The sequence below is a fragment of the Marmota marmota genome, unplaced genomic scaffold (genome assembly GCF_001458135.2).
Source record: "Marmota marmota marmota unplaced genomic scaffold, marMar, whole genome shotgun sequence".
Taxonomy (NCBI): domain Eukaryota; kingdom Metazoa; phylum Chordata; class Mammalia; order Rodentia; family Sciuridae; genus Marmota; species Marmota marmota.
Window position 1 is genome coordinate 2093408 of NW_026000141.1, and position 22770 is coordinate 2116177.

A 22770-nucleotide genomic window follows, 5' to 3' on the forward strand; every position below is an offset into this window, starting at 1 on the left:
GCTGGGGAGGGGAGGAGGGCTGGGGAGGGAGGACAGCTGAGGAGGGGAGGAGGGCTGGGGAGGGAGGAGGGCCAGGGATGCCTGGAGCACGCACCAGGCCTGCCCACACCATCGCGCTCACTGACCTATGGCAGCTGTGAAGTACATTGCCACCTCATCTGGGGTCAGGGCGCGTTCCCAGATGATGAACTCGTCGAAGGCCCCATTCTCGTAGCGCTTGGTCTGGTCCTGCTCAGACCCAATCACCAGGTTGGCGCTGGGCTCTCCATAGGCGTGAGACACCTTCCCACTTGGGTCAGAGGTGTTCAGTGTCCCGTTGATGTAGACCTTGAGGCCCTCCTTGGATTTCCACGTGAAGAGGACGTGAGTCCAGTAGGGACCTGGAGAAGAGCCAAGACAGCATCCTGAGCACCGTCGGCATGAGCGCCCCACGCACGCGTCTTCTCCGTTGCCACACACACCCTCTTCCTGATGACTGTCACTGCTGGTCCTGGCCAGTCCTAAAAAGGCCACCTCACGGACCCAACTTCCATCAGCTCTCTGGAGCACAGGGAAGAAATTGCCCTTCTGCCTCCCTCCCCAAATCCCCAAAGCAGGTCCAGAGATTCACCGTTTTAACACAGGAGTCACTGACCTAAGTGACCACAAGCAAAAGGGAAAAAATAGTTTTAAAATGCAGAACACGAGCACCTGTCAATCAGACCCGGAACCCAGTTGAAAACACAGCCTGTCAGGAGCAAGGGTGGGAGGTTGTCCTGCTCACAGGGCCTCCAGCACCCTGGGTGGCACTGACAATGTCACAGACAAGAGAGAAAAGGTACGCGCTTGCATGTTGAGAAGGGTGACAGAATCATCTTTGCAGATGGCGTGGCTGTCTACAAAGAAAAACCCTGAAGAATAAGAACAAATACAAAACGAACCTCCTGAAAATGGTTCCTGATTACAGCAAGATCACAGAGTACAGGTGAACAAGCGGATCAGCCACCTTTCTGTCCGCAAGAAAAGGACAAGTGGAATTTAAAAAAAAAAAAAAAAAGTATCATTAACATTGGCCCTGAAAAAAAGGAAGAGAAGAAGAAATACTTTGGTATAAGTCTGACAAGCAATGCCTAAGATCCGAGGAAAACTACAAAAGACCAATGAAAGAGACTAAACAAGAACTAAACTAATAGAAAGACCTCCTATGTCCGTGGACAGGTGGGCTCAATACTGGCAAGAGGTCAGTTCTCCCCGCCGGGTTGCTCTGTAGATTCCAGGAAAACCCCAGCAAATGATTTCTTGGATAGCAACAAATTGGTCCGAGAGTCCATAAAGAGGAAATGCCAAGAAGAGCCCCACAGAGTCAGGAGAAAAAAAGGCTGGGGGACTGACCCCCCTGCCTTGAAGACTCCCTAAAGAGCCGCAGTACTCAGGCAGGGAGGTGCGGCGTGGGCAGGGAAGGCAAGCAGGGGACAGGGTGGACAGCCCTGGGCAGGACCAGCAGTGGCCATCCACTGACACTCAGCAAAAGGGCAAAGGTAATACCCTCGAGCAAAGCTGGCCTTTCCACCCAGTAACACCAGACCGCTGGGCACTCAGTGCAAAGGTAAAAATGAATAAACCCAGACCCTCTCACCATGGCAAAGATTAATCCAAGACATATGGCAGGCCTGAAAGCAAAATGCAAAACCGTGATGCTCCTGGAAATGACAGGAGAAACAGGGGATGAGCCTGGGTCTGGTGACGGCTGTTTGCTATGGAACCATGGACAAAATCCACAGCAGCTGGGCGTCACCAAGACTTTAAAGACCTCCGCTCTGCAAGACAGCGTCATGAGGAGGGCTTGCAAAAGACACGACAGACACTGTTACCCACAATGCACGGCTGTGACTCAGCCATGAGAAGACACACAGCCCGCCCAGGACAGGCTCAAGGTCTGGACAGATGCCTCACCAGCCCCAAGGGTGTCCAACACCAGGAGTGGACCCCCAGGTGGACCGCAGGCTGGGGCTACCATGACATGGCACCGTGGGCTCATGGTCACAGTGAGGCCCCTCTGCAGAGCAGGTGACAGTGGGGTGCCTGGGGACAGGAGGTACGTGGCTCTCGCCACACCTGGCTGTGCTGGGGTCTGAAAGGGTGGGAAACACAGAAGTCCACTAAAAACAGCACAGCAGAGTTGCAGAGAGGCTGGGAGAAGGTCAGGGGGACCCTGCTTTCCCTGAGGACTCAGTTCTGGGCCGGCCGCAGGGCACAGAAGGGCGAAGGGTGACTTCTGCAGCTAGGAGGCAGCCCCCACATACCTCACCTGCCATCAGCACAAAAAGCCCCCCATGGCCCCTCTTTATTCCCAAGAGAGGTTGGGAAGTCTTAGTTCTAAAATTAAATCACAACTCATGGTCAGACCCGGAACTGTTCAGAACATTTTCTAGAGACATGGCCTAAGCAGCCCAGCATGGGACCACAGAAGCATTGAAGTCCCCGTTCAGCCCCCACCCTGGGCAGCCCCCTCATCTCTGACGCAGCGTGTGTGACAGCAGCCAATGTGGCTGTGATGTAGCCGTGACGTGGCAGGAAGACCAGCCTCCTGGCTACCTGGGCAGCTCCACAGTAAGCCTTCAGGCGCCCTTTACCCTGGCATGCGGACCGTGCTCAGCCATAGGAAGCTGCGTCCAACATGGATGGTCATCCAACATGTCATGAGCCTCTGGTTGGCTGTCCTCTGGACACACGTCCTCCTGCCCGCTGGTTGCACATCACCCAGCCGTACATCAGGGCCTCTCGCTCAGGACTGTGCAACCTTCTGATAATCTTGAGCCTCTGGACACTTGGATCCCAAACAGGCCCAAGGTTTCATTGCCCTTGGGTTCCACAGTGAGAAGGACAAATCCCAGCGATGACCCAGTGAAGAGCACGCTGCCCTGCAGGGACGTTTACAGTCCTGTTTCCCCGTGGGAACAGCTGAGTTCATCTTAATACACGTTCAAGTTCAAGTTCAAAGAACCTGCTAGGTGTCTGGTTCTGTCTGTCCCGCCAGACCAAGGGCACAGAGATGAGGTGCTGAGATTTGAAGCCCAGACAGCGGCAGTGGGAGTTCTCGACAAGGTTTGGGCGGTGCTGTGTGGAGCGGGGCTGGCAATCTCCTGCCCAGGGGGTCTGGGAGCTAATTCAGAGCGTATGCTCCCCACGTTCCCAAGCACAGGCGGACACGTCCAGACCCCGCGCCCCTTGGCTCTGGGCCTGTGGGCCTATGGACTCCCTGGAGGCTCTGTCTCCCTGGGCTCAGGCTCCCTGTGAAGCAATCCTGTCACTCACATTGCAATGAGGAAACTGAGGGAGCAGGTGGGGTAGGAAGGTGTCTAGGTTCACGTGGCTACAAGCACAGGGCCCAGACCTGGCCCAGGCTGCCTGGCTCCAGAGTCTGGTGGGCCACGTGCCCTCCCTCCATTAAGCCAGACAGGGTTCCCCTTGAGTGCTGCAAACCTGTCACTTCCTGGGCAGAGCACCAGCCTAGGCCTTTCTGGGTCACCATCCCAACCTCTGCCCTGCCCTCTGGGGCCTTCACATGGGCCCTCCCTGAACACTACCCTGAAGTCCTCCAGAAGCCCAGGTCACCTCTCCCCTTCTCCAGTGTCCACTGCAGGCCTTCCCCAGCCTCCCCACACTACCCCCGCCCATACCTGTGACTTCACCCTGCAGGTGAACTCCATAACAGAGAAACTGAGAACCCCCCCAGCAGAAACTCTGCGGCTTCTCCCCCAGCCATGAGCTCAGCCCCTCTGCTGACTTGCACCCTCCCTCCTTCACCAACACGACTCGCCACCCAGTGCCCCACATCCGCCCCCCACCCCTGCTCTCTGAATATGCAGCCTCCACACCCCAAACACTCTCTCACCACCTGGTAAACCTGGAAGTGGGGGCAGGAGGGGGATTGACCCCCGCCCTCAGCTCACCACTTTCCATCCGGACCCCTGCCACAGCTGAGCATCTGCAGGGTCACCCAGTCCCCTGATACTGACATGGAAACCCAGGCTCCCGCAGCCACCTGCATGAGGCCGGAGCTCCTGCTCAGGGCTGCAGGCCCAGGTCTGACCCGGCAAGAATCTGCTTGCCAGAGGCACAGCCCGCCTTCCTGGTCACCTGCCCAGGGAGCCTCTTGAAGAAGGAGCCCCTGACTGCAAATTGGTGCAACCACTCTGGAAAGCAGTGTGGAGATTCCTCTGAAAACTTGGAATGGAAGCACTATTCGACCCAGCTATCCCACTCCTTGATCTATACCCAAAGGACTTAAGATCAGCTTACTATAGTAAGGCAGCCACATCAATGTTCATTGCAGCTCAATTCACAATAGCTAAACTGTGGAAGCAACCTAGATGCCCTTCAACAGATGAATGGATAAAGAAAATGTGGTGTAGATACACAGTGGAAATTACTCAGCATTAAAAGAGAATAAAATCATGGCATCTGCAGGTAAATGGATGGAATTGGAGAATATCATGCTAAGCAAAGTAAGCCAATCCCCAAAAACCAAAGGCTGAATGCTCTCTCTGATAAGTGGATGCTGATCCACAATGAGGTGAGGCATGGGGAAAATGGAGGAACTGTGATTGGGCCAAGAGGAGGGAGGGGCATGGGGGCAGGAAAGATGGTAGAACGAGATGGACATCATTACCTAGATATGTGTATGACTGCACATGTGGTGTGACACTACACCATGTACAAACAGAGAAATGGAAAGCTGTGCTGCAATTGTGAACAATGAATCAAAATGCATTCTGCTGTCATATATGCCTAATGAAGATAAATAAATTCATTAATAAAAAAATAACAAAAAGTTTTAAGGCTAGATGGTGGTGACAGTCACACAGCATTGTGAATGTATTTCATGCATTTAATGTCATTGAATTGTATGCTTACAACAGATGAAAATGAAAATGTTATGTTTTATATATTCATTTTTTAAAAATTTTTTAGTTGTAGATGGACACAATATCTTTATTTTTATTTATTTATTATTATTATTATTTTTATGTGGTGCTGAGGATTGAACCCAGGGCCTCACGCATGGGAGGCAAGCGCTCTACCACTGAGCTACAACCCCGCCCTATATATTCATTTAACATTAATTAATAAATTAATTGGAAGCCCCCCCCCCAAAAAAGCAAGTGTGGTGGAGATGCACAATGGGTCTTCTTCAGCCGTGAAGAATGAAATCATGCTATTTGCAAGAAAATGGGTAGAACCCAGAGCATTATGTCAAGCAAAATAAACAAGGCTCAGGAGGTCACGGGTCGCATGTTTTCCCCCATATGAGGAAGCTGGAGAGGAAACAGGAGGGGAAAAGTGGGGAGGGGTCTCACAGAACTCAAGGGAGGCCAGTAGAGTACAGCGGACAGAGACGGAGGGGGAGGGAGGGAGGTGCTGGGGAGCCGAGCTGCCACATTGCACTGCTGTATCTGCGTGTGCAAACATGCAGCAGCAACCATCACCATGCATCACACCGGGGACCCAGGGCAGGAGTGTGGGGAACAGCGCCATTCGGGTGGTCCTGCATGGCTGTCACTGGGACTGTGCCAACACTCACCCGGTGGGCTGAAGGTGGCCTCCCAGGTCATGGAATTCTCACGCGTGTACAGTTCCACAGAGCCTTTGCCGCCTGTGGAGCAGACCTTGAACCCGTTGGAGATGACCTGTCCCCCATATGCAGAAGGGATGGGTCTGGACTGTTCTTCCTGCGTCTTCCAGAAGAAGGAGAATGTGACCCCTGAGGAGAGAGAAGGGGGTCAGTGGAAGGATGAGGGAAGAGCTGCTCAGAGCCCAGAAAGCACCTGGTGCTCTCAGCCGCCATCTGTTAGGGCTCACAGGATGCCAGGCACTTTTCTAAAAGTTTCATATAAATTACCTCCTTTTCTGTTTTTTGATGGAACCCAAGGGTGCTCAACCACTGGGCTACACCCCAGCCCTTTTAATTTCTTTATTTTCAGGTAGAATCTCACTAAGTTATTGAGGATGGCCTCAAACTCACAATTCTCCTGCCTCAGCCTCCCAAATCACTGAAATCACAGATGTGCATCTGAATTAATGCAGCTGAATTGCCTCTTTTTAGAGTGCAGCAACCCTGCTGCCACCCCCATGACACAGCGGAGGCCATTGAGGCCAGTTTGCCCAAGGTCACCAACCCAGTGGCCAATAGAGATCAAAAGCTGCCTAACCTGTGGCACAGACAGAAATACACACCAGCCTGGGCTCCTCCCCTTCACCAGACCCATGGCACGGAGTTCCCCGAAAATCTCCACCAGAAACATTATTTGCAGAGAAAGGATCCGTTCCATGCACACACTCATAAACCTTGTTCTTGGAGGAGCTGACCACCTATGAGCGTCCTCCCGTCCGTAAACACTCTTCCACCCGTCATTTTTATGTCCGAGCTGTGCCACATCCTAACCAGGACTCACAGCTTTTTTAAACAGCCGCATGTTGAGTCTTAGGGTTTTCTTCACATTTTAGAAGGAATAGTCCAAATAGAAGTGGAAACTAGTCCCCCCACCACCCCATACCTCAAATTCTATGCCTTTCGGGTAAATCCCATCGGGAACTTTCTTTCAGCTGCCTAGAAGCAGCTTCTAGGGTTTCCTTGTCTGTGCAGCTCAAGTCCCAGAGTTGAACCCGCGAGACTGGTAGAGACACGGCAGCAAGTCCAGACCCGACGCTCTGCTGGACTGGGTAGTCCCTGTCCCCAGCACTGGTGTGCAGGAGCTCGGACAGGGCGGACGTGTCCCTCCCTCCCCAGATGCAGACTGAACCTGAAGACCAGCGGCTCTTGACAGGGAAGGTCTGGGTGGCCCTGGCTCAGGGCCATGGTGGCTCCAGCCAGTGGAGGTGGACCATTGGACTGAGGCCTCCCAGGGCTGCGCTGTGGAGCTGGCGGCCTCTCCCCCTCTGCTGCTCCTCTGCCTGCAGGTATCTCCGCCCGCCTGCCTTCCCTGGTGTGCGAGAACAGAAGTAGGTGGCGTGTGCATGTCCGCTAAGCTGGCCACCTGCTGGACTCGATGTAAGGTGGACTGAGCCGCCTGCCTGGTCCCTCTTTGCTGGACAGCACTGTGGTGACAGCGTGCCTGTGACCTGCCCAGGGTTGATGGAAACAGGCCAGGCTAGGCAGGGGGCTGCACTTGTCCTGGGTCTATGTCTATTTATATAAATGGCAACAAAGTCACTTTAGGTCTAGCTTCAGATGAGGTTGAGGACACAGTTCTGAGAGCCCCTGATCACCTGTATGACCTGCGTCCTCTACTGCCACACTTGGGCAATGCCTTGTGGATCAGCACATGGAGGCGACTCCTCCAAAGGCCTGCAAGGGCGACCTGCTCTGTAGACGGTGGGTTTAGGCCGATGCCATCGATAGGAACATGGGAAATAGCACAATTTTTATCGCCCCGGCTTGGAATTTCTCCTTTGTACTTTTTCACAGAAGAGGAAACCTTGTGATTTGGAGCGTCCCCAACCAGAGAAATGACAAGCCTGTGGGGTGACAGAGGTACCTGTTGCCCTGATCTGCCCAGTGCCCGCCATATACATGCCTAGAAGATCTCACTGTGCCCCGTAAATAGGCACAACTGCTGTGTGATGACCAAAAGTGTGTTTTTTAAAAAGAAGAATCTCAAAAGCCGGAGGGGACCCAGACCTTCCTGGACCTCTGGGAGGTGCCAGCGTGGAGCCTGAGCCACGGAGGGTCCTGCAGAGCAGAGCCCTGGGGACGCCCGTGACCTGTCCCCATCACGGAGGTGCCATTTCAGGAGCATGCAGTGACATCAGGCCTGGCCCGCATCCACACTCACCCCTGCACATTGGGGCATGGCTGAGGAGGGCTCCGGGGCCAGACCAGCTGTTCCCCCCCGCAGCCTGCGTTGCACTGTGGTGGCCAGCGCCAACCTCAGCCTGCCTGTGTCTCTGCACTTAGGAACAGCCAATTTCACAGGGAAGTGAGCACAGCACATTGTGAAATTCCTGTTATGAAACGTATTCCCAGTGGAATTCACAGAAGTCAATCTTTTTACAAAAACTTGCTGCATTTAAAAATTCCTTTCACTCAATTAAAAATAATCCTGTCTTGGCCTAATGTCTCTCTGGCCAGAAGAAAAATAAAAATAAAAAATTCAACACAATGTCAGGTAAGGGTCAGGTAATAAAAATTAAGATGGAAATGTGGGTTGGCGCTGAACCCGGGGACACAGAGTGGGCGGAAGGCCCGTAGTGGAGGCCAGCCTTTTGTGTCAGCTGGCTCGGCCTGGCTTCCGGCCCGGTAGGGCCTGCCTGCTCCAACCTCTGACTGCATCTCCAGGGGTCTGAAAAGATGCACAGGGACCTTGAGAGTGCCACGTGGGGGACCGTGTCATGAACTTGGTTCAGAGGAGGGAAAACAGACGGCACCAGAGAGGAGCAGGGTGCTGACAGGGGGAGTCCACACTGCTGAGCCCTGGGTGCCTCTCTGTCCAGACACCAAGGAAAGGCCTTCAACAAGACGGATGGTGAACAAAACCCAGGAATCAGATGTGGCAGGTGGCAGAAATATCTGCCATGTGTACCCCACATAGCCGATGGTGCAGGGACAGGTCTACGTGGCTTCTAGCAGACGAGAAGGCCGCTCCCTCCTCGTGTGCACAGCGCTGTACGTTCAAGGTGTGATTTCCAGAATCTGGGGACCACTTCCTAGCAGCTGGCTGGCTCCCCCATGACCTCCACAAGTGTTAACTCTTCATCCTCCCAACAAAACAGCCAGTCCCAGCTTGAGGGCATGAGCACCTGGGCCTCTTGGAGGGCTGCCTGTCAGCCTGCCACAGTGTCCAGGCAGAGAAGGGCTCTCCACTGCTGTAGACATGGAGGCTCAGCCACTCACCTCTTAGGGAGCCTGTGGAGTGCTCCTTGCCCCGGCCTGTGGGATGTGAGTGACCAGTCCAAACTTAGCATGAAGGGGCAGAGGCCACCAGTGGCCAAATGTCACAGGACCCCTAGCTGCCAGCCTGGCCTCCCAGCAGAAGCCATAGGACCCAGGCAGAGGGCTAGTGCCCGGAGAGCTCCGTGCACTACAGAGAGACGGTCAGGAATGGACAAGAGGGTTGGCCAGAAATGCACAGACCAAAGTCCACTTGGTACCCACAGAGTTTTGAGACTCATGACAAAATCGCCAAAAGAGACACTGTTGAGTCAGGCTGGGTGGAAGGGCCACGTAATCCCAGCTGCTCAGGAGGCTGAGGCAGAAGGATGGCAAGTCCAAAGCCGACCTCAGCAACTTAGCAAGGCCCTGAGCAACTTAGTTCTCACTAAGTTGTCTCAAAATAAAAAATAAAAAGGGCTGGGAATGTGGCTTAGTGGGTGAGCACCCAGAGGTTAGTCCCCATAACAGAGAGAGAGAGTGCGATCATGCATGAGCGCTCAGAAGCCGGAAACCTTGGACAAAGAAGCAATAGCAAATTCTGAAATTTTTAAGAAACCCAAATCATTCCGAGTCTGCCACTTCCAAAGACCTGTAGACCCTCAAAGGGGCAGGTGAAGCTCGTATGTTCTGAATGAGGTCAGTGGGCTGTTAGTTTTGTCCTGTGGTTATACAAGATGCTGGCGTCCAGGGACATGGGTGAAGGACGCATGAGATCTCATTATTTTTTGCAACCATTTATTGATTTACAATTATCTCAGAAAACAATTTTTTTAACACCTTAAGAAACAAAAGATGGTTCTGGGCCAGAAAGGCCTAGGGTCTGGCCCGGTCGCCCAGGGTTACGGTGCCTCTCGGGAAGTTGGACTGGCTTAGTCGACCAAGCTCCCTAGAATCAAATCCGAGTTTCTCTCTTTGTTAAGTGCATAGGTGACGCAAAGGGAACCTCCGGAATCTGGGGTTCCATCCAGTGTGGGCTCCATGCAGGACAGAGAGGCAGATGAGCAGCGCCCCAGGGCTGAGTCTCTCCGCCATGGAGTGACCAGCTGCCAGCTCCTCCCAGCCAGCCTGTGTGGGCAGCAGAGACTGCAGGGTCGGGAGCCTCGTGGCCAACCCAGGAGCACCAGAGACATCGAGGCTAGAGGCCACCAAGGCCCTGCCGTGGGCCCAGTTACCCCATCTCTAAGGCGGGCACAGTGGATGAAAGCTTCTCTGAGGACCACTTCCTTCACTATGGTCCCCTGAACCAGAGACCCAAGAAGGACAGCAGCTGAGTCCACACGGGGCTGGTAATCCCCAGTCCATTCTCAGTCTCCACCCTGCAACAAGGGCAGCATTTTGCTGACAGCTTTTTAAATGACCTCACACAAAGGGAAGAGAGTCATTGAGGCCCAAGAGAGGGAAGTGCGCAGGAAGGTCCTCTAGCCACCGCTCCGTGCTGTCAGAGCCGGGGAAGGTCTGGGCATCTTCAGGGGACAGAGCAGGACACCTTCACGGAGGGAGGAAGGGAAAGCTGAGGGGTCCCACAGGTACACGCCTTCCTGGAGGCAGCAGAAGCCCTCAAAGCTGAACCGATCAAAGGCCACGTGGAAGTCACTCAAGATAGCATGTGGCACAGTGTCCGGAACGGCTTTCCAACGTCAGAGGGGTCCAAGGTGGGTCCTCCTCCTCTTCCTCTTGGTCCTCCTCCTCCTCTTCCTCTGGCCATCACCCAGGTTGTGGTTTATTCCATGTCAAACAGCATCACCATCACCAACAGCAGTCGATCCCCCGGAGACGGGAACAAGCAAGTGAAGCAGCTCTATGGTGGACCCTTCCGTGCTGGGAGGTGCCTGTCTTCACTGTCACTTGACCTTTCACTGTGGCGGGGATGCCTGGCATGAGCAGTAGGGCCACCCCCTCTCGTCAATAGACACCCCAGGTTGCTGCCTGTGGAAGGGACCCTGTGGCAGCCACGGCCCATAGCGGCACACCTGACTGGAGGCCTCTGAAGAGACCTAGGCACCAGCAGGGTGGTCGGCCTGGACGCACCTGTCCAGTAGATGTGCAGAGTTCAGGCACTTGGAGGAGTGGTGGCCGAGACACCGTCCTCACAGAGCCAAAGGCCATGTAAGGGAGACCTGAGCAACCAGGCCTGTGGACTGCAAGTCCTGGGGAGGACACGCCCAGGGACTGCAGGCACCCAGGACAGGAGCACCTGCCAGGAGCAGGTCCCTGCCTGGGAGCCAGGAGCTGGCGGGCCTGCTGAGGGTGACGGGTCTGCCAGGACCACCCAGGGAGGGGCCTTCCAGCCCCTGTTCACACCGGGAAGCAGGTGGAAGGAGACCCTGGTGTGAAAGCACATAAACTATCCCTGGGGTCGGCAGTGTCCCATGGCCTTTCTCTCCAAGGCCCCCACGGCTCCTCTACTTAGCAGCTGGTGGCCATGAAGCCTCCCCCGGAGGAACCCGTTTGCCAAAAGGCAAACCCCCCACAGCTCACAGGATGCAGGAAGCAGATGCTGGAGGAGCTGCGTGGGTGGGAGCAGAGGGAAGGAAGTCCTCTCGCTGAGAATGCAGGGAACAGCCAGGCTCCTCAGATGGCCACTCTCTGGAGAGCTCGTGCCTCACCCCCTCCCAACACATTCTTTTTAAAAATCAGCTGAAAATACAAGCGGAAAGGACACCCGGCTCTGGAATGAGGAATGCAAAGTGGCCTGGGGTGGGGTCCTCGCTCCTTAAACGTTGGTCTTATTATAAGAATAATGGGGGCTGGGGATGTGGCTCAAGCGGTAGCGCGCTTGCCTGGCATGTGTGCGGCCCGGGTTCGATCCTCAGCACCACATACAAACAAAGATGTTGTGTCCGCCGAGAACTAAAAAATAAATATTAAAAATTCTCTCTCTCTCTCTCCCTCTATCTTTAAAAAAAAAAAAAAAAGAATAATGGGCTGTCACTCCATGTCCCCCACCAAGTGTGGAGGGGGTGGCTGGACAGATCCCCAAGGGCCCGTCCACGTCTTCCGAGTCCTAACTGTGCGACCTCCGCCATGTCCAGACACTGCCCGTATTATTATGAAATACGATCGAATCAACCTGCTCTGGACATTTGCCCTCCTGATGATCTCACCCTGAGTGACGCGTGGAAACACATCTCCATGAGACATCGTGTTAAAATAGAGCACAGCCCTCGGTTGTCACGTTCCAGTGTCCCCTGACACAACCTCGCACCCCTCCCACTGTGAGACTTTGATTTGGACAATGCTGGGCAGATGACCTTGTTTGGGTCCTGGGACCCAGGAAAAGCCCCTGACCAAAAGCAGTGAGTGGGAAATGCATGCATCACCCCGTGTGGGTGCAGCAACCTGTGTGGGCCCAGCACCCGGTGCTCTGCAAGGCCGAAATCCAGACACAGGGAGAAAAGTCCAGCTCTCCAGGGCCAGCGTCCATCTCGCCAGTATCGTGTCCCAGACACAGTTGCCTCAGGCTTCCTGGCTTCCTCCTGGGTCTGGCCATGATGTCAAGTGCACGTGTGAGGGACACCCCCCAGGGCTCCAGGTGGTCCCAGGGCAGGAGGCTGTCCCCAGGGCAGGACGCAAGGCAAGCCCCAGGTCTTCCTCACTCCAGCTCTGGACATCCCACTTCTTCAGGGCTGAGCAAGCGAGAGCCGAGTGTGGGTGACCAGGATGGTGCATCCTGAGGCTCCAGGTGGGCCAGGGCCAGGGGAGTCCAACCACGGCCGCCCAAGGCAGAGGGACCCCAAGGCAGGAAGACGGCTGTCCTGTTGGGGAGAGACCCTGCTGCAGAAAGAAGCTGGAGCCGCCACCAGAGGGCTGCAGACCCCAGCAGCCCCTCCACGGCTGGCCTCCGGTGCCACGGTCTGTCCCTTGGTCTTCACACACCATGGGAGGCACATGGGAGGCACACGGGGTGAAGCTCATTGACCTGTTTACTGATAAAGAGGTCCACTCAAAGCTGTGTGGCTGCCCAGGCCACCATAGAAAGGATCAGCCCTGGATAGGAGCCCTGGACATACCAACCTGCCAACCCGGTTGAGGTCACATGCAGGAAGCTGAGGACGGTGGCCTGGAGGGGGCCATGGTGGTCTAGAGACAGAGGCACAACATAAAGCAATTTCTCAAGAAAATCAGAAATCCTTGACATTTTCTATTTGTTCTGGGGTTGTTTTGTTTTGTTTTGTTTCATCGTTGTTTTGGTTGTTTATTTTTTAGATTCTTGGCAAGTTGCTGAGGCTGGCCTCAACTTTTTGATCTCCTGCCTCAGCCTCCCAAGTAGCTGGGATTGCAGGCGTGCCGAGCCTGGTAAAAGTCTCCTTTTTTTCAATGTCGGCAGCTAATTAAAATTTTAACCCTGCGTCTGACAAGCTGTGCATGGACTTAGGGCAAAGTTCACTCCAAGGCCTCTAGTTCTTGGCCTTGGAGTTGGGGAACTTGTCAGGACTCTGATTTCCAAAAGCCACCCTTCCCTCGGTGCCACCATCTCCCATCCAGTGGGCACCTGGGATGGTGTCAGTCACAAGACACCTGGGCCCACCCCTTTCAGCCCCAATCCAGAGCAAGTCCCATGCTGCAGCCCAATCTGCGGAGAGGCTCCTTCCCCATAGAAGCTGCTCCCTGGAAAGCCAGATGCGGCCTCACAGACCTCGCCTCCCAAGCCTGGGGCAGGGACACTCTGTTCTCCTGGCTGCCAGCTGCTGTCACTGGGCCTGGGTTTGTTTGGGGTTTGGAGAGACAAACAGCCTGGTGTGTTTTGAGGTCTGACTTAGGACCAGCTCATACTGTCTGTGCGCCCAGCTGAGTGGCCGACCTCAGAGCTGCTCCATACAATCCCAGGTCCCCAAAGCCCAAAACGCCGCTGCCTCATGTCTGTGGCTCGTACAGCACTTGCTTATTTTTAGGGAATTGCATGGTCTCCCAGAACCAGCACAGTGACCTGTAGCCTGAGGCCGTCTGCCCCCAAGTCTCAGAGCCTCACAGAGGCTGCGTCAACTTTCCCCCCAGAAATGGACGTTTTCCTTTTGCTTCAAGGAAGAAAACCCTGAAGGCCCCCAGCTGGCTGGACAACAGCAGATGGCAGTCCCTGAGGGTTCCCGTGCGGCCCAGTGCGGCCGTGTGGAGTCAGGCTGCACGCGCAGGCTGCAGGGAGAAGCAGGCAGGAAGGGCCCTCGTTTCCCTCTTGCACACGTGGACTTGCTGCGGGCACAGGCCTGCAATCACGGGCTGGGACAGTCCCATCCAGCTTCCCGCCACCCTCCCTGGGCCTGACAGAGGCAAACCTGCGCAAGGGTTAACAGGCACGCCCCGCCCGGCCTGTCACCCACATGACCAGAGCCAGAAATAACGCTGTGGTGGCCACGCCGTCTATTTCCTGCCCACAGACACCACAGCGCGTGACGTCGGGGCCTGTGTCTCAGGGAGGACTTCTTTCCCCTCTACAAGGCTAGGCACTTTGGTCTCGCAGCTCTCTAAGCCCGAACTGGGCCCTCCAGCACCAGCCTCCAGTCAGGACGCAAGTTGCCCACGTCCCCCACGCCCCAGCTCACTTTGCAGTTCCATGTATTCTGCAGTTAGTGGGCCTTTGCAGTCCTGGCCAGAGGGGCAGGTGCTGCCCCGTGGGGAAACCGACACCCAGAGGCCTGGCACTCACCCTCAGGGCCGCACTGGGCAGGGCTGCTGATGCAGGAGGTCCGGAGCCTACCATAGTAGAGCAGCGTCATGCCTCTCTCCTCCTTGAGGTAAATGCCTTTGTTGACCTTCCCCTCCACAATGTCTAGGGAACAAGAGGGACAGCATCACACGTGAGCCAGCCTGGAGCCTGGAAGTCTGAGGACACCCCAGCAGTTGCAGGTAGCACCACACATGCACACCATATCCACCATCACAATACACACACCCAGCATCCCACGTTGTTCTAGGGTGCTAATAACATTGTTAATATTTAATTATTAGTAATTAAACGATGAATAATTTATAAGTCTAAATGTTAGGTAATAAGTCACTGCATCCTATGAAATTGTGTTATGTTGGCATCTCCTATTTATTACAGCGTCATGATAATGTACCTATACCATTTGCCAATGTTGGGCCACCAGAGCGAGAGGGTGGTGGTCCCCGTCCCCAAGCACCAATGGCACCCGCATGCTCCGCAGGCCCCCCCCACCCACCTGCACTGACTCCCCAGTGAAGCATGTTCCTAACAGGTCTGTGAAGCTACCACTGAGCCCTAGTCCCACATGTGTGAAGCCACAGCTTGTGGGGCCATGCTCCAGGGGACACCAGGGTGACATCTGCACAGTCCCAGGGGGCACAAATCCCACAGAGGCACTTCTCTACCCAGACACCTGCTTCATGGCTCCCATCATGAAGGTGTCTGATGCCGTAAGTGGCCTACGGAGCCAATGGGTGATGATTATAAACACCCAGGGCCACGGGCACCTGTGGGCAGGGGTCAGTACTCAGGCCCCCCTCCCCATGTAGGAGGCAGGAGAAAGTATGTTTCCGGTGCACCTGGAGCACAGGTCATCCTGATTGACCTGGCCCGGGCCAGCTCTCCAACATCCACCATCACGAGAACTCCTCTGGCTCAGAGCTGTCTTTTCTGCCTTTAGACTCACTCATTATTTGTCTTCTCCCATTTATTGCCAGGGGAGAGCTGTGTCTTACCCCATGCGCTGGACAACTCACAGCTGCCCAACCAAGTTGGGCCACATAAAGCCCTGACCAGGCTGTTTGCTTGGCAAAATTAATTTTGGAGGCCAACCACCCCAAATCAGGTGAAGTGTCAAAAGAGATCAAGGCGAGGCCCTCCCTGCCCTCAGCCACCAAGCAATGCCACTCTCTGTCCCTCTCACTGTGAGCTGTGTGGGGAAAACACGAACGTGTGGCCCTGGAGGTTGTTAGATGAGACAGGGACTGAATCGTGGCCCTCGGGGTATCTGAGAGGCTCCCCATGACTTCAGGTCACTGAACTTAAGGTTGGTAGGAGATCAAATTTGGGATGAGGTGTTCTCAAACTAGCTTTAATTTTCCATGAAGAGAGCATGATTTTTTCTTCCCCCAAATTACGATCCATTTGAAAACCCTATTTCTGTGTTTAGAAAAGATATCATTTGTTTTGTTCTGAGACAAACAGCGAACTGGAGAGCATGGCGCTGTGGTCACCTTCCAGACACCAGGGCTCCTCCCTCAGACCCAACCCCCCTGGTCTTACTGGCCCCTGGCTCACCCCTGGCTCACACCTGGCTCACACCTGGTAATACCTGGCTAACCCCTGACTCACCTGGCTCACACCTGGCTATCACTTGGTAACACCTGGCTCACCCCTGACTCATACCTGGCTCACCCCTGGCTTATACCAGGCTCACACCTGGCTCATATCTGGCTCATATCTGGCTCACACCTGGCTCACACCTAGCTGACACCTGGATATCACCTGGTAACACCTGGCTAACCCCTGGCTAACCCCTGGCTCACACCTGGCTCACACCTGGCTAACTCCTGGCTAATACCTGGCTCACACCTGGCTAACCCATGGTAACGCCTGGTTATCACCTGGTAACACCTGGTAACTCCTAGCTCACACCAAGCTAACATCTGGTAACACCTGGCTAACCCCTGGCTCACACCTGGCTCATACCTGGCTCATACCTGCTAACCCCTGGCTCATACCTGGCTCACACCTGGCTCATACCTGGCTCACACCTGGCTCATACCTGGGTCACACCTGGCTAACCCCTGGCTCATACCTGCTAACCCCTAGCTCACACCTGGCTCACTCCTGGCTAACACCTGGTAACACCTGGCTAACCCTGGCTCACACCTGGCAACACCTGGATAACTCCTGGCTCACACCTGGCAACACCTGTAACACCTGGCTATCACCTGGCTCCGTCTCAGTCTGTACTCGGCTAGCTGTTCCTTTGCTGGCCGAGAGCCGAGTCCGGCAGATTGAGGGGATGGGCCTTGAACTCACTGTAGATCAAAGCCTGGGAGGAAGCGGACACTGCTCACCTACGGTCGCAGAGAGATTGGAGTAGGCAGAGTCATTGGCAAACACAAGGGTGGAATTGTGGGGAGGGAGCACAGTGAGGTTGTGGGCTTGCAGCGCTGGGCGGGCGACAAAAGAGAAAGACAACAGATAAGTGAGACAAGGAACAAGGGACCACATATCTCTCAAAGCCAGCCACCCTCCCCCAGCCCCTGCCTGGTACCGCAGAGCCCCCAGCCAGGACTCCTGAAGGCCCCAGGGGCTGGTTCCTCTCCCCAAAGGGGACGTGGTTGAGAGATATGAGAGTGAACGTGGCCACTGATGAAGGGAGCACTGACAGTCACAATGGCACAGGACCAGGGGACACGGCATGGACACAGCCACGTGAGACAGTGACAAAGGCACAGACAGGGGTCGGCCACAAACAGCCAAGCGGCCCGTCCCTGAGACGTCACAGTGGGTGGTGTCCCCACAATGAGGTGTCAAGGGTGCCTGTTCCCCCTCCTGTCCCTTGGGGGCCTAGCGACAGCAGGGTCACACAAAGCGGGCCAGCGGGGAGGGGCGGGCGTGCTGTGACCATGCACTCCAGGGCTGGGCAGGTGCTGTCGGAGTGGACACGCCAGGGAACAGAACCCGGCCCCACATCACTCACGTCTGAGTGACGGCCGCTGCCCGAGGAGGGTGTTCACAGGCAAGGTGTGCAAAGCCAGGAACACTGAACCTACAGCAATGAGCTCAGGGACCAGGACAGAGATGTATGCATGGTTATTCAGGCTCTTGTTTGAAATGACTGCTGAAATTTTAGTGGTTGGGTCCTGAACAATGAGCCACTTCCACTCAGTGAGATGACTGCTTTTCGAAAGCTTGAAAAAAAAAAGGCCCTGGGAAAAGCACATTCTACTGTAACCAGGGAAAGTGGCTGTTTCACTCTGAGGCAACCTGGGCTCACACCTGCACAGGGACACTCTGTCCCTGCCGTGCAGACCATCACAGGAGGCTCAGGCGGGGGGTGGGGGGGTGGTTGGGGGGCAGCCAGGCTGGGGACAGGGCCTGCACAGCCACACGCCCTTCACGGCCCCTCTCCTCGACCTTGCCCGGGGGCAGACACCGGCTCTGCTGCCACTCAACAGGCAGGTTTTGAGGAAGCATTTTAGGACTCTAAGCAGCGACTTCCATAGCACAAGTGTCACAAGGACAAGGAGATCACTGTGTGCTGGTGCAGGAGGCAGCCAGCCAGCCACGTGGGGATTCAGGACTGGCCAGGACATGGCTAGAGCCCGAGCCGGGGCATATAGCCAGCCTTTGCCATGTGCGTCAGCCACGCAGTGGACTCTCCAACAATGAGTAGACCAAGGTGAACTGAACGCTACCTCTGGCTGTTCACACTTGGGCCTTAAGGAGGAATTCTCACTGGAATGGGGAAAGTGCTCAGGGATAGCTCAGTTTCCTCCCGCTAACAGATGTCCGAGCTATGAACCAGAGACCCTGACACTCTCCACCGTTAGACATGTCCTAGGTGACATTTAATCTCCGTGGGAACTGACTGGGGTATGTGACGACATGGCTGTAGACAGGACAGCTTTGCCTGGTGAAACAGTGCCCCCCAACCTGTGAGCCCATTGTGGGTGGCCCAGACCTTGACGCCTTGACGCCACCTGCACTGCAAACACGTACTGGCCTCACACTCAGGAGGCTCGGCCGAGGAAATCCTGCAATAAGGTCTTGAGTAAATGCACATCTCAGTCGTGTTCTGAATCACAGATTCTGTCCTTCCCTCGTAAGAAGATACAGACGTTCTAGGGAAATATTTTGCAATGATCCTCAGGAAAGCTGCACAAATGCTGGTTCACCGGCATCATCTGGCTCCAAGCAGATGCCATCCACCTCCATCCTCCTCTGTCCTCCAGGGGCCCCGCCTCCACCACCCCTCCCTCCTATAGGCGCGCAGGCCAGGTCTACCTCCAGTTGTATCCTGAAGTTCATGAATCCCATCCACAGTTTCCAACGGCCAGTAATGGGAAGCAGAAGCCAGGACTGCAAACCCTGGGGGAAAAGAAATCAAAATCTCAAATCACCATTGAAACAATGAAAGACCTGGAGACGAGGAAGGATCTGGAGACGGAGGACCGTGGCCAGCCCGTGACTGAAGAGGCGTTTGATACAGTTCAACACAACTACTTGGAGGGACAAGAACTCAACTAGAAACCGATGACTGGCTCCTTAACTGGACAAAGCAGGCCACATGGATGGAGGCCTCTTAACCCATGGGAACAGCAGCCTCGGCTCATGCTTGACAGTGGGAAGCCAGGACCGTGCCCATTGGCGTCAGGAAAAAGGCGAGAATGTCCATCATCCCGTCACCAAACGTGGCTTTAGAGATAGCATCTGATGCGGCTGGACCACAGAAGGAAACAAGCTTAAAACAAGCTTAGAGGACCCTGTGTTTATGAGGACCCCCTCGAGGTGCCTGGCAAACACCTCATCTCATCCTAACAATGACCTGTGGGATGACCGCATTCTGCACCTATTAGGGGAACCTCTTGCTCCAACCTGTGCTAGCCAGCACACAGTGCTCACACACAGGCCTCTCTTCATCTAGGCCTGGTCCTTCCCCTATGGTTGCTTCCTCCAGATGTCCTCTCTGAGACCAGTACTGTGAGCAGCAGGACCTTATGTGGATGTATTATTGTCTATTCTCAGGGCTCTGTGAAGGAATTGATCATCCTTTTCCACCTGTCCGTTATAACGGAGCGAGGTGACATCCCCTCAAGATGGGCCACCATTCTCCAGCTGAAAAGAAGTCAGGGTCCCATCTTTGCTCCAGTGGGCTCTAGCATGGGCAGCCCTGAGCACATCCTTTTAGTCCTTTGCAATTACTGCCCAGATGACCATCTATAGCAGGCACCCTTGACATCCACTGACATAGAGTGCCCTTTATATTCTCCATTGCAAAGAAACGTCACCAAGAGGAAAGAATGGTCATCACTGTCACGGGAAGTATGCCTGATAATCAGGGTGGAAAACTACTTCAAATCATTGAGGAATTGAGCAAGGAGTTTCGTTCAAATGTAATGTACAAAGCTGATAGCTTTTTGTATTTCAACAATAGCCAAAAAAAAAAAATAGAAGTTCTCATTTCTAAATGCAACCAATAAAAAGAAAACATTTTAGAACAAAAGAACTAAAATCACACAGGATTCTCATGAAGATGCCCTGAGCAAATGAAGGCCTGACTTACTCTGGGGAGAACAGATTGATTAGCATAAAAATATCAGCTGCCCTTTAATTAATCTATAAATACTGGGAAAGTGCTGAGAGCTCTCTTGTGAGGGGAAATTTGATTATGGAACTCATATTTTTTAAAAAATAAATAAGAACAAGGCAAGCACAGTGGCCACGCCTGTGATCCCAGCTACTCCGGAGGCTGAGGCAGGAGGATTACAAGTTCCAGGCCAGCCTCCATGGCTTAGCAAGACCCTGTCTCAAAGCAAAACTGAAAAAGGGCTGGGGTGCAGCTCAGTGGGGAGCCCTTGCCTGGCATGTGTGGGGCCCTGGGCTCCATCCCAGCGCCACACAATAAATAAGCAAATAAGTAAGCAGAATACCCAGGACTGGACAGGGACAGCAGAGGACAGGCGCCACAGCAGAGTGGTGTCTGCCATAGTCTGCCTTTCAGTGGAAGGAGGGGCCACTGAGCTCCCGGCACAGGTGGCACTGATTAGGATAAAGCTGGTGCTTTAAATTGGGAGAAATCTCATTCCACAAAAGGAGTTGGAAGCAGTTAGCCATTTGGAAAGAGTCAATAGCCTCCCCCACTCCGTGCACCCAGGCAACCTAGATGAATCAGACTAAAGTGCAATAAAACCAGATATAGAAAGCTTTCTAGACTTATAAATTTGACTGCATTAATTTTTTAAATTTCTGTGCAGAAAAAAAAATCGAACTAGATCCAACTGGGGACAAGGTTTATATAATTCATGACAGAAACATGCTGATTTATTTTTATATGTGTTAAACTCATTATGCTAATAAAACTCCTACAAACAAGGGCTGTGGCTCGGGGGTAGAGTGCAGGGCCCTGGGTTCCATCCCGGCACCACAAGCAAATCAGCAAACACTCCTGCTGTTAAGGAAAGCAAATCAACAGAATATCTGGGCATCAAACATAATTAGGCAATTCAAAGAAGAAGATGCGAATAGCTTTAAAAGTGTCAAACCACATCGAGACGTGTGCCAGAACTGGACCCGAGAGAAAAGAGGGGGAGGGGACTGAGCAGCACATCCCCTGTGTCAGGGGTGCAGTCAGTGCTGCCTATCTGGAGGGCCATCTGGCACCGTCCACACAGACCCCAAGCGCACGGTCCCTTAGTGCGCTGATTCATCCTAGAGACACACGTACTCATGATCCAAGACCCGTGTGCAAGGGTGTTCCTTGTGGAATTTCTTACAGGGTCAAAAGCCTGACCACAGCCTCAGCGCTCACCCACAAGCTGGCTAAATAATCGAGGGACATCCATGCAATGATGGATGCCGCTGAGGCTGAGGTGCATGGACCACTCTTGACACTGTAAGTTAAGAAGATACGGCATCATCGTGGGCAGATAGGAGCAGAAGTCCCCGAGCGCCACTGTGCGGCTCGGGGCTCTCGTCGGCACCGAGCACCACGTGTCTCAAGGAGCTTCAGAAAGGACCTGAATGCTCTCACCACAGGAAGCGATGAACGTTTGGGGAGACCGTTGTCCACTGTGTGCGTGTTGGCACTCAACATAGTACTCCTTCGCTACTACAACTGTCATGTTTTTATGTACCATTCAAATAAATTTAATTTAAAAACTCAAGTGAGGAAAGCTACAGGTAACTGTGATATGCATGTGTTCAGGACAGGGAGGGAGAGGAAGAGAGAGAGGCACTTGCATGGAAACTGAAACCAGGATTGAGGGGATAAGGAAACTGAGAAACGGGGTGTCACATGCAAGGAGATTCTTATTGCATTGACTATTGTCCTCTGAATTTAGGTCCTGTGTACCTTTAAAACACACTTGATATCCACTGCACTGTTGAAGTGGCCCTGGGCAGCAGCAGGCCACACTGCAGAGGAAGGTTGGAGCCTCCTCCTAGGACCTGGATCCACCCACAGGGTGACCCACGCCTGCTCGCTTGAGGTCGCTGCCTGCGTTCGTCATTTGCATCTGTCCCTCCAGTGTGCACAAGCCCCACACATAAGACAAGGACGGAGTCGGTTCCCTAGCAGGTGGAGAACAGATGGGCACAGCCCGACCAGGTGCAGGGGAAGCAGCGCTGCCCCCTGCTGCCCACAGGCACATGGAGACCCAGAAAGGCAACACCCAGAAGCATCCGTTCTCGTCCTCCATCATGAACCCCTAAGACCCAAGATTGTCACTCTGGAGACGGGAAATCCTCATTGGCTAGTTATTCAATCACCTGGGATAAAACCAGAAACAAGGTAACATGTTCTACAAAGACGTGGCCATCAGAATCCACCTGCAGGTCGCTCTTCTGTCCCCATTCACAAAGGGCCACAGTGGCTCTGGGCAGAAAGGTGAGGAGGGAAGTGGTGTCACCTGGACCCAGCAGTGCCCATGATGGCCAGGAGTGAAGGCTACCCACTGTCTCTGCTGACAAGCAGCCCAGAGCCAAGCTCCTGCTGCCACGAGACCCAGAGACTACTGCTGAGTTAGCCCATAGATAGGAAGCAAGTGCTAGGGACAGCCACCTGCTGGCCAGTCCTGAGCAGTACCTTGGGGGACACAGGTGCGATGCTTGCCGATAGCACACATGACCCTGGTTGAGCTCGGGCAGCAGAGCTGTGGCCAGGCAGCAAGCGTGCCCTGTCCACTGAAGGTGGCCAGCCCAGGCT

At 54.2% G+C, this 22770-nt stretch overlaps 1 protein-coding gene across 3 annotated transcripts in view; it reads right to left on the reverse strand.

Moving 5' to 3' along the window:
• Positions 1 to 22770, reverse strand: part of Adgrd1 (adhesion G protein-coupled receptor D1) — a 97616-nt gene that overhangs the window by 69794 nt on the left and 5052 nt on the right. For 2 of the 3 annotated variants that reach the window (XM_048785887.1, XM_048785886.1), the window contains exons 3-7: positions 18852 to 18935; positions 16916 to 17011; positions 14553 to 14675; positions 5564 to 5743; positions 126 to 380 (exon numbers count right to left, since the gene is read on the reverse strand). In XM_048785887.1, the coding sequence (XP_048641844.1) occupies positions 126 to 380; positions 5564 to 5743; positions 14553 to 14675; positions 16916 to 17011; positions 18852 to 18935 (738 nt within the window). The remainder of the gene's footprint in view (positions 1 to 125; positions 381 to 5563; positions 5744 to 14552; positions 14676 to 16915; positions 17012 to 18851; positions 18936 to 22770) is intronic. The other variant, XM_015505634.2, reaches the window with a different exon arrangement.